This window comes from Poecilia mexicana, unplaced genomic scaffold (genome assembly GCF_051168715.1).
Source record: "Poecilia mexicana isolate PSO_F unplaced genomic scaffold, ASM5116871v1 scaffold_17, whole genome shotgun sequence".
Taxonomy (NCBI): domain Eukaryota; kingdom Metazoa; phylum Chordata; class Actinopteri; order Cyprinodontiformes; family Poeciliidae; genus Poecilia; species Poecilia mexicana.
In genome coordinates, this window is record NW_028263386.1 from 17,612,261 (window position 1) to 17,624,518 (window position 12,258).

The 12,258-nt window shown below is 40.2% G+C and overlaps 2 protein-coding genes across 3 annotated transcripts in view; both read left to right on the forward strand.

Moving 5' to 3' along the window:
- The first annotated feature begins 381 nt into the window (after window positions 1-381).
- On the forward strand, window positions 382-3,572 carry ticam1 (TIR domain containing adaptor molecule 1). Its single transcript, XM_088014739.1, has 3 exons — window positions 382-1,134; window positions 1,302-3,161; window positions 3,252-3,572. Exon 2 carries the CDS (start codon window positions 1,435-1,437, stop codon window positions 3,127-3,129), a length of 1,695 nt encoding a protein of 564 aa, XP_087870865.1. The 5' UTR covers window positions 382-1,134; window positions 1,302-1,434; the 3' UTR covers window positions 3,130-3,161; window positions 3,252-3,572.
- Window positions 3,573-5,730: 2,158 nt separating this feature from the next.
- Window positions 5,731-12,258, forward strand: part of camsap2b (calmodulin regulated spectrin-associated protein family, member 2b) — a 33,910-nt gene continuing 27,382 nt past the window's right edge. Inside the window, exon 1 of one of the 2 annotated variants that reach the window (XM_014984773.2) lies at window positions 5,731-7,294. In XM_014984773.2, coding sequence (XP_014840259.2) covers window positions 7,156-7,294 — 139 coding nt within the window. In that variant the 5' untranslated portion in view covers window positions 5,731-7,155. The remainder of the gene's footprint in view (window positions 7,295-12,258) is intronic. The other variant, XM_014984775.2, reaches the window with a different exon arrangement.

Sequence of the window (12,258 nt, forward strand, 5' to 3'; positions counted from 1 at the left end):
TGATTTGTAAATGGCATAAAAATAACACATCAAAGCAAAGGGAGATGTGAGTTCAGCCAAAGTTAAAGAGTATCTCATTAGAGTGGCTGAATTTAGCATATAAGCTGCATATAGCGGTCTGGGTTGTTTTGGTTGGTTATGTTGCATTAAGAAAATACATTTCCCCTTAGTCAGTGCAATAAATGTCTTAAAAGGTTCAGAGGTATTTACAGTGACTCAGAAACTGCATCTGTGTCAGTAAGAAAGCTTTTTGAGTAAAAAGATGGGAGCAGCTCTTCAGCCGGGCTGGTGGCGTGTGTTGCAGCTGAGCAGTGAAATTTTATTCTGTAAAGAAATCTAAACACTTCCCATAGAGTGACTCTAATCCCTCACATTGTAAACATATCGCTCTGCTCTCAGCACAGAGGCTCTCTGTCTGCGCTGGGTTCAGGGATTTGGTGTTGGCTCGCTCCCCGCCTGGTGTGACCCCACCCCTGGTAAATACAGGGTTGGAGGTTTCCTCCGTTGATAAAAATACACCAGCCTCTTTGCAGAGAGGGAGAACGACAGAGCCAGATGTTGAAGAAAAAAACATTCTTCTCTTTTGTACGCCCATTGTGCATTTGGAGCTGAAGATTTGCACTTTACGACATTACAAGAGGTTTTCTTTGTTTTGTTTTTTTGTTTTGTTTTGTTTTTAGAGATTTTAAAATGTGTGACATCTTTAAGAAAATTCTGATAGAGAGTGGACATTTTATTTTTAACTACTGGAAAAATAACTGTTAAGAGAGCTACAAGTTTGTGCTCTCGAAATGTCAACGGCAATGAATGTTTTTTCCGCTTTCCGTCATTTTTGACCCTCTTGAACTACCGTACTTCACTCTGCGTGACATCAGCATGCTGTTGTTTGAGTTAGCTTCAAAGCTGTCAGTCCTAAACGTCCAACAGGTAGATTCTCATTGATAGGCTGGAGTCCTGAACCCGGAAGAGATCCAAGGAGAAGTTTTAGTAATTTTTAAGGGATCCATCTGAGTAGTAAGAGTTTCTTGTTAGGAAAAACAAATTGTTGAAGTGAGAAAGTCATCACTTTCTGACTGACTTCCTTGTTTGAACTAAAAGCAGATCTCTTATCATTGCTCCAGAGAAATCATTCCGGTAAGTAATTACTGATTTATGATCGTAAAAAGGTCAAGGAAGTCACACAAGAAGTTCATTTATTTCTATTAATTGGGCACTTTTTTCACACCCTTAAGCTCGTTTGAGTAATATTATAATATACATTTGATCTCATTTGTACGAAATGTTTTCATGTGTCTTTATAGAAAGGAAAACTGCAAGTCTTCTCCTCAGAAGGGCAACATGCTGATAATCTGAAGAAAAAGCAACTGGAGAATCAAATGTGATCTCGTTGACTTCTTTCCTCTGCCCAAAACCAGTTGGCACCTAATCCGTATAATGAATCACACAGAACTGGAAAATCAAGGGACAGGACTGAGGGCTGTCTTTGACATTTTGGAAAAGGCACCTTCAGAGCGATTACTCAGCCTCACAATCCACTTGGGTGAGTCTCCTGAAGACACGATCATACACGCTTTGTGTCTGATCATCCTCCAGAGAGAAGCCCTGGCCCTGAGGAAGCTCCAGATGCTAGAGGACAACCCCCTCGCTAACCATCTGGCTGAAAAGTGGCACTCAGGCGGAGGTAAATTAGACGATTTTGGAGCTCATTGTAGCCTGTTTGAGGCCAAGACGGGAGAGTCTTTGTCATCGCTGGCTCGCGTTTTTAAAATTTTGTCTGAGCAAAGGTTGTGCGATCCACGTCTAAGGGATCTGGCTTACAAGAGAGCCATTTCCTGTGAATGTCTAAACACAAGCTCTCTGGAATATGATAATTTTAGAGAGGAAGCCAGAGCTGTGTGTGGGCCTCAGTTTGCAGAGCCCATGTGCTTGCCCTCCGATCTGAAATCGGAGTCTTCCATCGATCCATGCAGGACCATGAGTGAAGGAAAGGCAACTTCAGATATCGCTGCGTCTCTGGATGAGTCTGTAAATGTTAACTGCATGCCCAGCCCCCTGCAGAACAGTCCGTCTGAGCCTTCATACCCTTCTCATCTCGAGATAAGCGCTCCTACAACAATCTCCTTTCAAGGGGACAAAGCACCTGCTGAATCTTCAGGAAACCCAATACTAAACCCTTCCATCCATGAAAATAAAACAGAACATGTCCCAGAACAAATTCATTGTGCATCTCCTCAGCACACATCGACTGGAACATCTCGGTTTGGAGCAGAGAAAGACATTAATATAGAAGAAGCGTCAATGAGGAGTAACGAGAGCGCAACCCAACCACTAAAACCCATCACTCAGACTAAATCAAGCCTGCCGTCTGCGACACACATTCTTCTTCCAAGCAGTCCTGCTCTAAAAAGCACACACATAAGCAAAGTAGATGAAGAGGAGGATGAGGAGGAGGACATATTTTATGCATTTGTTATCTTGCATGCTCCAGAAGATTCCGATGTGGCGGAGAGCATGAAGGAAAAACTCGAGGCAGTCATCGGTACCACGGGGGCAACTTTCTCAGAGGACTTTGCCATTCCAGGAAAGAGCGCTCTGAGGTGCGTGGAGGACGCCGTCAACAACTCTGCCTTCACCTTCCTGCTGCTCACGCGCAACTTCAACTCGCAAATGGTGGAAATGAAAACCAACATCGCCCTCATCAACTCTATAAACAACGCACACAAATTTAACACGGTCATCCCCCTGCTGCCTCAGGAGAACTGCATGCCGAAAGAGCAGATGCCCATCACCTTGCAGACGCTGGTGGCACTGGACGAGAGGAGGAACTTTGAGAAGCACCTGAAAAAGGCTTTTAATAAGGCGAGGATCGAAAAACAGAGAAAGATCTGGGATCGCGAACAGAGAATGAGGAGGCTGAGGTTGGAGGAAAAAAAGATGCTGAGGCTTTGCATGGAGCGACAGCTTGTTCTCGGAGCCACCATACAACGGGAGCAGGACGGCGGGGACCCAAGGCCTCAGCGGCTGGCGCCCAACATTCACATCGAAAATGCAAACTATATTGTGATTGGGAATGACTCGACAATGACTGTGGGTGTAGAGGGAAGTGCAGAGAAAGGTGGCCTAAGTTGAAGAAAGAAAGAAAAAGAAGGAAGGATAAGAAGGTAGAGAAAACACTCTGAACACTAAAAGTGTGAAAGTTGGAGCAGATGCAGTGGTTTTTATTGCAAATTGTTTTATTGTTCTCAACACAGTCGGTGAAAGGGACAAATCAGCAGTTCTACGTACTACAAAGGAGGAAGACTCAAAGGAGAAACAAATCTTTAAGCACGGCTAAAGACTGCCACCTACTGGCTGAAACTGAGTGTCTCATGTCCACTCAGCTGTACGAACGCTGTTTGGACACTAGAGGGCTCTGCAGGTACACTTTTGTCATCGCCTTTCGCAGGCTGACCCTGGTGACGTCCTTTGAAGTTTACATAAAATGTTGCAAAAATAAATGTTTGCAAAATAAGTTTGGTTTGTTATGTGGGAAGAGGTTTGACACATCTGTAACTAAAAAAAAATACATGCGATCTGTGGTTCAGTCATCTTTTAAAGATTTTCTTATTATACTTTAAGTTTGTATTATTATACTTGAGCATTGCTATAGGTATAGCAAGTAAGCTACAGACTATGTACTAGAAAGTATGCTTCTGTTTACAACACTGGAGAATTTTTAAGTTTATAAAAATATACTGTAAGCACTTTTGTACAATTATTTTAGATTTACAAAAGTATACATCAGGTATGCAACAAGTACACTCATCTATATCCTAATAGTGTATATTAGGTATACGATTTATGTTTATTGAAGTATATTTAAAGTATTCCACAAGTACACTCTTATCTATACTATCATTGCATTAGGTATATACTTAGTCCACAATTTATTTTGTTTTAAGAATTACCAAAACTGAAATATATTATATTACAGCTTACAGTTTAATTAATACTACAGACTTACTTGGAAATTTGCTTAGCATATTAATTGTAGCATTGTGTTTACATGTTTCTTAAAATATTCTCAAAGTTAACTAAAAATATCCATGCTCTACACTGAAATATATTTACAAAATCACAACACAGAAGATTGAGAACAACTTTTATATTTTTAAATATACTATGCAATGTATTTATAAATGCCTATTTACATTTTTATACATTTCAAAAGCAAAAAAAAAAAAAATGAAATAAAGTCTTTCATAGCTGTAAAAAAAAACACAATAGTCTCTCTAGGATAAAATTCTTCTTTTGTCAACAAAAGATAAAGGAAAAAGTTATGTGTTTGCTTATAAAACTGGAAACGAAACAGTGTTTCTAACTGAGAACTGAAGTCCTTCATTGTATGTATGGAAACAAAAATAAATATCTCAAAAGGGGATAAAAAAAAGAAACGCAACGTTTTTGACTTCTATGTACTACGTGATCCTGAAAATGTATATTTATAACCTAAAAGTAAACATGTACAGTGACAAATATTTTATTCCGCTATATTAAATGAAACCATACTTTGATCAAGATATACTGACTGTTAGTACTTTGTGGCAGAATAAGTAAAAAGTATAGCTTTAATATGAAAGTACTGTATGAATCTATTAATGTGCTAAGTCTTACTCTTTATACTTTTTAGTACAAGCAAAGTATACTTCACCAGTCCAGTCTCAAGTAAATAGAAAATTAGTAAGAAGTCAACTTAAATTACCTCATATTTAGCATAAAATACGTATATTCCAAGTACACGTCAATAAACGGCTTTCTGCTAAGGGTTGGAATATACAAACAACTGTGATTGTGAACAAACATCAGCAGGAACATTACAATATCTCATGCATCTTACTTATATGTCTTTATTTAACCAGGAAATCTTACTCAGATCATAAATCTGTTTTTACAAAGAAGACATTAGAATGCTCTGAACAAAATCTTAAACTTAAAATATAATAACATTTTTCATCAATTATTCTGAGCACGGCCTTCAGGGTAAGACAGGGAAGTAGTAGCGCCTCCACCTGACAGGTTATCAAATATACACATCCCTTTTGATCCATTTAAAAGAAAAAAAAAGTGTCACGTTTTATATGTTTATAGGGTAATTGTTGCTGATAAGGTGGGACTTGATTGGATACAACAAGATTGCAAATGCATAGACAAGTTTTCATACGTCTTTTGACGAAGACAAAAGGATTCAACACATGTTTAAAATGGGACAGGAGTAAAACTGCTCTGTGTTATTGCGGGAGAAAACACATTAGACAGGCGCACCTGCATAGCAAAACTCCCTTATAAGCCTGTGGTGAAGCAAAGCTCATACCTCCATTTCAGCAGCTTTAAATTCCCCTCTGAGACTCCTAATTATTCTGAAATGGAGGAAGACTGATACCATCACCCATCTGGATGTGGCCATTCATCTCAGCAACCAGGAATGTTCTACGGTTTGAGAGCTGAATAACAGTGAAGCTGTAGTGAGATCCAAAAATCCATATATGATCTGGCTGATGTGGTCAGCAGCGGGAGAACATGAAAACTGTATGCAAAAAGCCCACAGGCCTGGTTTCAAACCCAGGACCTCCTTGGTGCAAAGCAGTAGTGCTACAACTGTCCAGCCCACAAGAGGAACCATTTCTGCAGTAATTATCAGGATGAATGGAATATGAGAACATATACAGAAAGGGAAAAAGAAACACTGTTTTAGTGTAATTTAAGTTTACTTCTTAGAAGCGATGTTTTTGGTGTAAAAATGTTAGAACTTGCACTTTGGGATTAAGTTTTTAAAAACAAGCTCAGTAAGAACAACATTCAGAAAATGGTGGAAAATATCAACTTTATTGACTGAAACATTCCTGAAATGTATTTTTGGATATTTTCCCCAGTAGGATTATTATGTCCTACAAGCCTTTTTTTTTTTTATTATTAATCATTGCTTAGAGCTGTCAATCACCCCTGTCCACATGCTGCTCAATGTGCTAATGGCAGAGAAATAAGATGACTATCCTTAGCATTCATGGCAGCCTCTGTTGTGGTGAACTGGCTGAGTGAAAGGGGTGAACATCACCAACACATGGATGATTTACACCGCTATGACCCTTCTTTTGGTTCTGATTGGTTGTTTCTGTAAATAAAAATAGGAGCACTGGGTGAAGGAGTGCTCAGTTTTTTATCAGATTACCGTGTCATAATATACTGTCAGCACTCACAATTTAAATATATTTGTAAAAAAAAAAAAGTTACTGCAGCTTTAATAAGCTTTTCAAATATCCCCAATTTATATTCAAATTGTTTAAAATATAACCCAATCATATCACGTTTACTTAAGAAATTAAACGAACATGCCAACTGGTTAAAAATTATGTAAAAGTAACGTAATATTCCTTTAAATCTGTCCGGTCAGTGCGTTTAAGAGCTCATTCTTTGGTATTTTTTCATGCATCTCACTATGGAAACATCTGGGTTTGAGTCAGCAGCCATCCTGCCGCTAGTTTGTATTACATTGTGATGACTCCTGACAGGATTGTAAAGACTTGGGTGGGTGGATCGCGCCTGCGCAGTGCGCCTTATCCACTGATCAGTGCGGCAGGAAAAGCGCAGAGAGGGGGGAAAAAGGAGGAGATGAAAACAGTTAGGGAGGGGGAAAAGAAGAGCACGACCTAAAAACGGATCGTTTTTTTGTTTTGTTTTGCTTTGTTTTTTTTGTTTTTGTTTTTTTTAAACATAACCGTGGGCTGGATCCCGCAGCTTTGCTCTTGAACCGCACAGATTATCCGTCATGTCGTGAAAAACCCCAGGATAAAAATGTCCGGGGATCTTCTTGAGGAATCCTGCCACTAAACTGAGCCGCGCTGTCACGATTTAAGGAGGTAAAAACTGAACATGAGTCTCATTTAACCGAGGAGGGGGGGCCCTCATCAAGCTCACACCAGCCAAACTCAAAGTCCACCCCCCACGCCCCTGATTTCTTTTTTATTCTTTAATTAGCAGAAAGGGATTTTTTTTTTTCTTCTTCTTCTCTTTTTTACTGCATTGAATTCCTCTGGACGAGATGTCATCCGCATACAGGAGGAGCTCCTCCGGCTGACTGAGCCTCCCAGCAGCAGAGGGACGCCGACGCACAGACGGACGATGGGAGATGCGGCAGAGGACAGAGGGATGAGACGCACATTCATCGTCCCTGCCATCAAGAGCTTCGACCACTACGACTTCACCAGGGCCAAGATCTCCTGCAGCCTGACGTGGCTGGTGGCCAAGGCTTTCGGCTCGGGTAGGTGGCGCCTCCTTGGTGCGTTTGGTTCGGGGGAGAAGAGTGGGGGGGAAACGCCGCTTAGGATAATCAACGAGCGTGCGATAATGTGGCGTGCTGGTGCGACTGTTTTGTAAACAGCGTCGTGCAATCAGGATCTTACTGTGACAGACAAACGACGAAAACAGACATTCTGCCCAACGACATTTGGGCAGAACATATCCTGGGCTTTTCCTATTAGTTAGCTTCATCCTGTCAGCGTTATTGGTTTACCCTCGCTACCTGCTGCTGATTATCCCATGTCGGGTCAAATGTTATGTAACTCTGAGTTCAGTTGAGGCTGTTTTAACCTGTGCAGGTTGATATCAATGCATTATTGTGTGACAGACTGGCGTAGCGGAAGAAACGTGGTGTTTATGTGCAACAGCTGAAGCTCAGTTAGATTGGACAAAGAGATTCTCTCAGTTGTTTATTTGATTTAGTTCTGGACTTTGACTGGGCCACTTCAATACATGTATAGGCTTTGACCTAAATCAATGTGTTGTAGCGTTTTAGGTTTGTTGGCCTGTCCTGGTCAACAAACCTAAACCTACGCATCCCAGCATGACGCTGTCACCCTGTTTCACAATAGGGATAATGTGCAGGGTTAGCTTTTTTGCTACAAAATAGTTTAAGTATTGGCCAAAATTACAGTTTGATCTGAACAAGCCTCCACCTTCCACATGGTGGCTTTACATGGCCTGAAACAAACTGACTTTCAGTGGGAACTGCTTCCAGAAAGGCCAGATTTCTTGAGTTCAATCCAGTTGTAGTTGTGCCATATTCTTTCCTTACTTGGATGATGGGTTAAACATCATCCAAGTGCTCAGTGTAGTGTCCAAATCTTTTTTTTATGTCTTAATCCTGCTTTAACATCTACACAACTTTATCCCTGACATAGCTGCTGTGCTCTTTGGTCTTCATGTTACTGTTTGTTCCGAGAAACCTCAGAGGTCTTTACACAACAGCTGGGTTTATAAAGTGCATCTCAGAAAGCAGTCGGATTTATGGGTGTCAGAGTAAAGGGGGCTAAACAGAAATGCATGCCGCCTGTTTGAGGATTTTATTTTTAGTCATAAAAAATGACCCAAACACTTTTCCGAGGACATTTGGTGCTAAAGAGGGAACTAGAATAAAATGAAGCAAACAAAATCTAAAACTCTGGAACACAGATACACAAAGATGTTGTTTGAGAACTTTCTTTGTCAGAAAATAATCTCTTGTGCAGCTGCTCAAGAGTCTAATAGCTTTTGAGTATTTGTTTTAATAACACATATCTAGCCTACTGTGTTAAGATGCTTCAAGTCTGATCCCACCCTGCCACCTCCAGGACAAAGTGAAATATTTTCTTTAGCATCTTACTTCTACTATCCTCCGCACAGACAGCCTTAAAGAGAACTGGGCGAAATGCTTAAACAAACCCATCGATCAGACCTTGAATGCCAATTAGGGCTCCGCTACGTTACGACCTCATGGAGCTTGATATATTCGCAAGACGTGCAACAGTAGCAAGCGTGTGCTGTGGCTGTGGACACATTGCTGCTGTCCTGTTTTTTTTTTTTTTTTTTTTTTTGTCTCGGCCTTCCAGTGACACAGTTTCAGCTCCTACCACTGAGGAGAACTGTGGCCCAATTCATGAGCGGTCCTCAGAGCCTCGTTTGGCCTAGATAGACCCGGCGAGCTGCAGGGAGAAGCTGCCAGCGGTCGGATGCAACAGTTTCCCCACTGGCTCAGAAACTTATGAGAGGCGGATTTTCACATGGACCCGGTTGCTGTGGGCTGTAACAAGCACACATTGGTGCTGGAGGACTTTTTGAGGCTAGGATTAAACTTTTATTCATAGTAAGGAGAAGGGTTGTAAAACAGATGACTTAACCCGAAGAAGAAGAATTGGTTTCAAACTGAACATCTGATGACTTTCACTGTTGGTAGAATGTAAATCCAACACATTTTCTTAGTTTCTCTTTTACTAATTACTACAGTAACATAAATGCTTGGGTACTTTTCATCATCTGTCTAAGGGTTTCTCAGCAGCATCAAATCTTCTACTGAAAAAAATTACACTTGACACACTCAGGGAGAGTCTGTTTCAATTTAACGGGATAGGTCAAGATTTTATTGAGCTGGTGTTGGGAGCGCTGGGCAGAAACTCATTTAAATGACAGTCTGTCGCTGGCTTGACACCCAGTACTCTGACTTATCATGTGCAGCACCTTCCATCAGCTGGAGTACAGAGACAATACCGACTCTGGCAATTTGGGGCACGGCAGAGATGAGCTTCAACTAGATAAAGATTTCATTATCTCGAACAAGTTCAACAACAAATCGTACAGTTGCCATAAGATTGTGATTTAAAACAAAGAGGTATTTTAACTTATGCTCTTATACTGTCCCACTTTATTACTTACATCCCACAAGTACCAGGATGTGTCATCCAAATGTTGCAGCTAACATGAAACCAGAAAAAATGTCTAATTTTGATGAAATTGTCTGAATTGTTGCCTCAGCTTCTCAGTGCAGTGTGGACTTCTGTAGTCTGCCTGCTTAAAGATTTGATATGTTGCGTATTCAGACATGGTATTCCACACAAGTTGGTTGTTTGAGCTACTAATTTGTCTTCCTATTGTCGTTTTCCTTTGAAATCAATGGTGTTGTAATCCATACAGGAAACTTATTTTTATTAGTTTATCCGCACAAAGTCACAGTGAAATACATTTAGTCAAAAATGCTGCTTGTACATCAAAGACAATCTTAAAAGTATGTAGGTATGCTCACTATTTCAAAGTCAGAAAGGGAGCCAGTATCATCCATAACGTATTCCTGCAGCCATATTGATGTGCAAAACTGCATTTCATATGACTCCAATTGTTTACACTTTATTTGTAATAGACCTCATAATCTCTCAGAGAGTTAGTAAAAAAAAAAATTATCTCTGTTCTGTTGGGATCTGAATATCTGTTCTGGTCATTGAAGTGGCTTTAGTTAAATCCATCAGCTGCTATTCTGAGCAGGTAAACCTCCGGCTGGTACTGGACCTGCATCGAAAGCAACGGCTTTGAATAATGGCTTGAGAAATAACATTTATGACAGAAGGGGGGAAAAAAATTTGGAGAACATCTCAAGAGGATGTAAAGAAAATACGGTATGACCAAAGACACTGCAACAGACTATCTCAAAACATCTACTTTTTTTTTTTTTAACTGAGATGAACAAAAATATTTATAATAAAAACACGGCCGTGGGATTATGTGCAAACAACAATTCCCTCATAGTCTCATAGTTAGCAAGTAAAATCTAATAGAAGAAATCATAAACCTTGCACCTGGAGTAGGTGTTAGCATTCGATCTGTTTTTGTTGTGGAGTTTGAGCTTGAAGTTGTGTCCTAGACACACTACACCTAGACACTGTCTGCACTCCTAGACGGTTGTTTCAGAAAAGCATCCCTGAGTTCATGCAGTGATTTCTGCTACAGACTCTTGTTTTCAGTCCAGCTCTGCCGGACTGCCTGGAGATCACAACCTTTAGTAACAGTCACAAGCTTTGTTAGATTTGCACCAGGAGTGTTTGGATCCCTCAGTATTACTGCGCAGTGGAATAAAATCCCAGTCATATTTAATAATGCACAGTTTAAGCAGCTTTTTCTTTTTTTTTTTTTTTGGCTCTTGTGTCAATCCATTGAAATGTTCTTGATAGTTTTGATATTTCTGATCGAGGAGTGAAGTGTATTATAAGCCTGGTGGGCCACCAGGCTTTACTTGTGCCCCCACCAGGCTTAGCATTGCTTCTTTTTTTAAAAAGTCTTTTAAAAATGTTTACATTTTTTAAGACTTTATAGTTGGTGTTCAGGTATTAATCTTCCAATCTTTTGATGGTACATAATTATCAAGTGATACTTTCAAATTTCCTGTCAACTTTAAACATTTTTTAACTCAAAAACACGACGGGCCGCTGGATGAATGACCGACTTAGCATCCAACCACCGGGCTTAGCAAGTTTTATGAGGGAAGCCTTGTATAAGCAATGTTAGATATACACGTAGATGTAGTCAAATAAATGTTACAGGTATTTTTAAAGGACACCTTCGCTAACTAGTCATCAGGTTTAAGTTGGCTGTCTCCCTCTGCTGAACCCTTTCTGTAACTGTAGGTTTGAATGGGACCTATCGCACAGTAATCTTGATCAGTTGAGCTAAAACTAACATTTTAATGTGATTGTTTGCATCTTAAAAAAAAAAAAAAAACACAAGTGGAGATAAGCACAGTTCCCAGGGGTCTCCAGAGGAGCGGTCTTCTCCATGCCTGGACTTCCTGTGGCAGCTACTTCCTGTCTGTTTCCTCTTTGATGGAAAAAAAAAGAAAAAAAGTTGTGCTTGTTGTGTAATTGTTTTTGTTGCTGTTAGTTGTTTTTAAAATAATTTCTTTTAAGAATCAGTCTTTATGTGAATAGAAAGCTGCTGTGATTGTTTTCTGTCAGTGGATTTGTACAAAAACTTAACATTTCTACTAAAAAGAAAGAGAGAGAGAGAGTCATCTTACACCAAAGTCACGCTAGTGAACAAATCATCATGCTTGTGTGAGAATAGCTTTGCTAATTAACTCTAATCTGTAGACATGGTTGCAGGTCAGACTAGTTAAAGAGTTATGATGCAGAAGTCCTCATTATAAAGAGGTCTAACATCTGCGTGTTGCTCTAAATATCTCCTTTCATCACCCAGTGTGGCTGCATGGGGAGGCCGCTGTGACCACAGCTTCTGGAAAACTGCAGCGAGCTGATCACAAGCCGACTGGATGTTATATTTGTGTCTCTGAAGCGAGCGTCGCATATTGGTTTTCTGAAGACGTTTAGTCAAGCTTAATGTCTCTGCTCTGAGCTCGTTTTGAAGGGGAAACATTGTTCCTTTAAAGCAGGATTCCTTTAGTGCTCTTTGTTTTCCTCGGTGTGCTTC

Coding starts and splice junctions, on each gene's coding strand:
- ticam1 (XM_088014739.1), top strand. CDS start 1,435: ATGAATCACACAGAACTGGAAAATCAAGGGACAGGACTGAGGGCTGTC.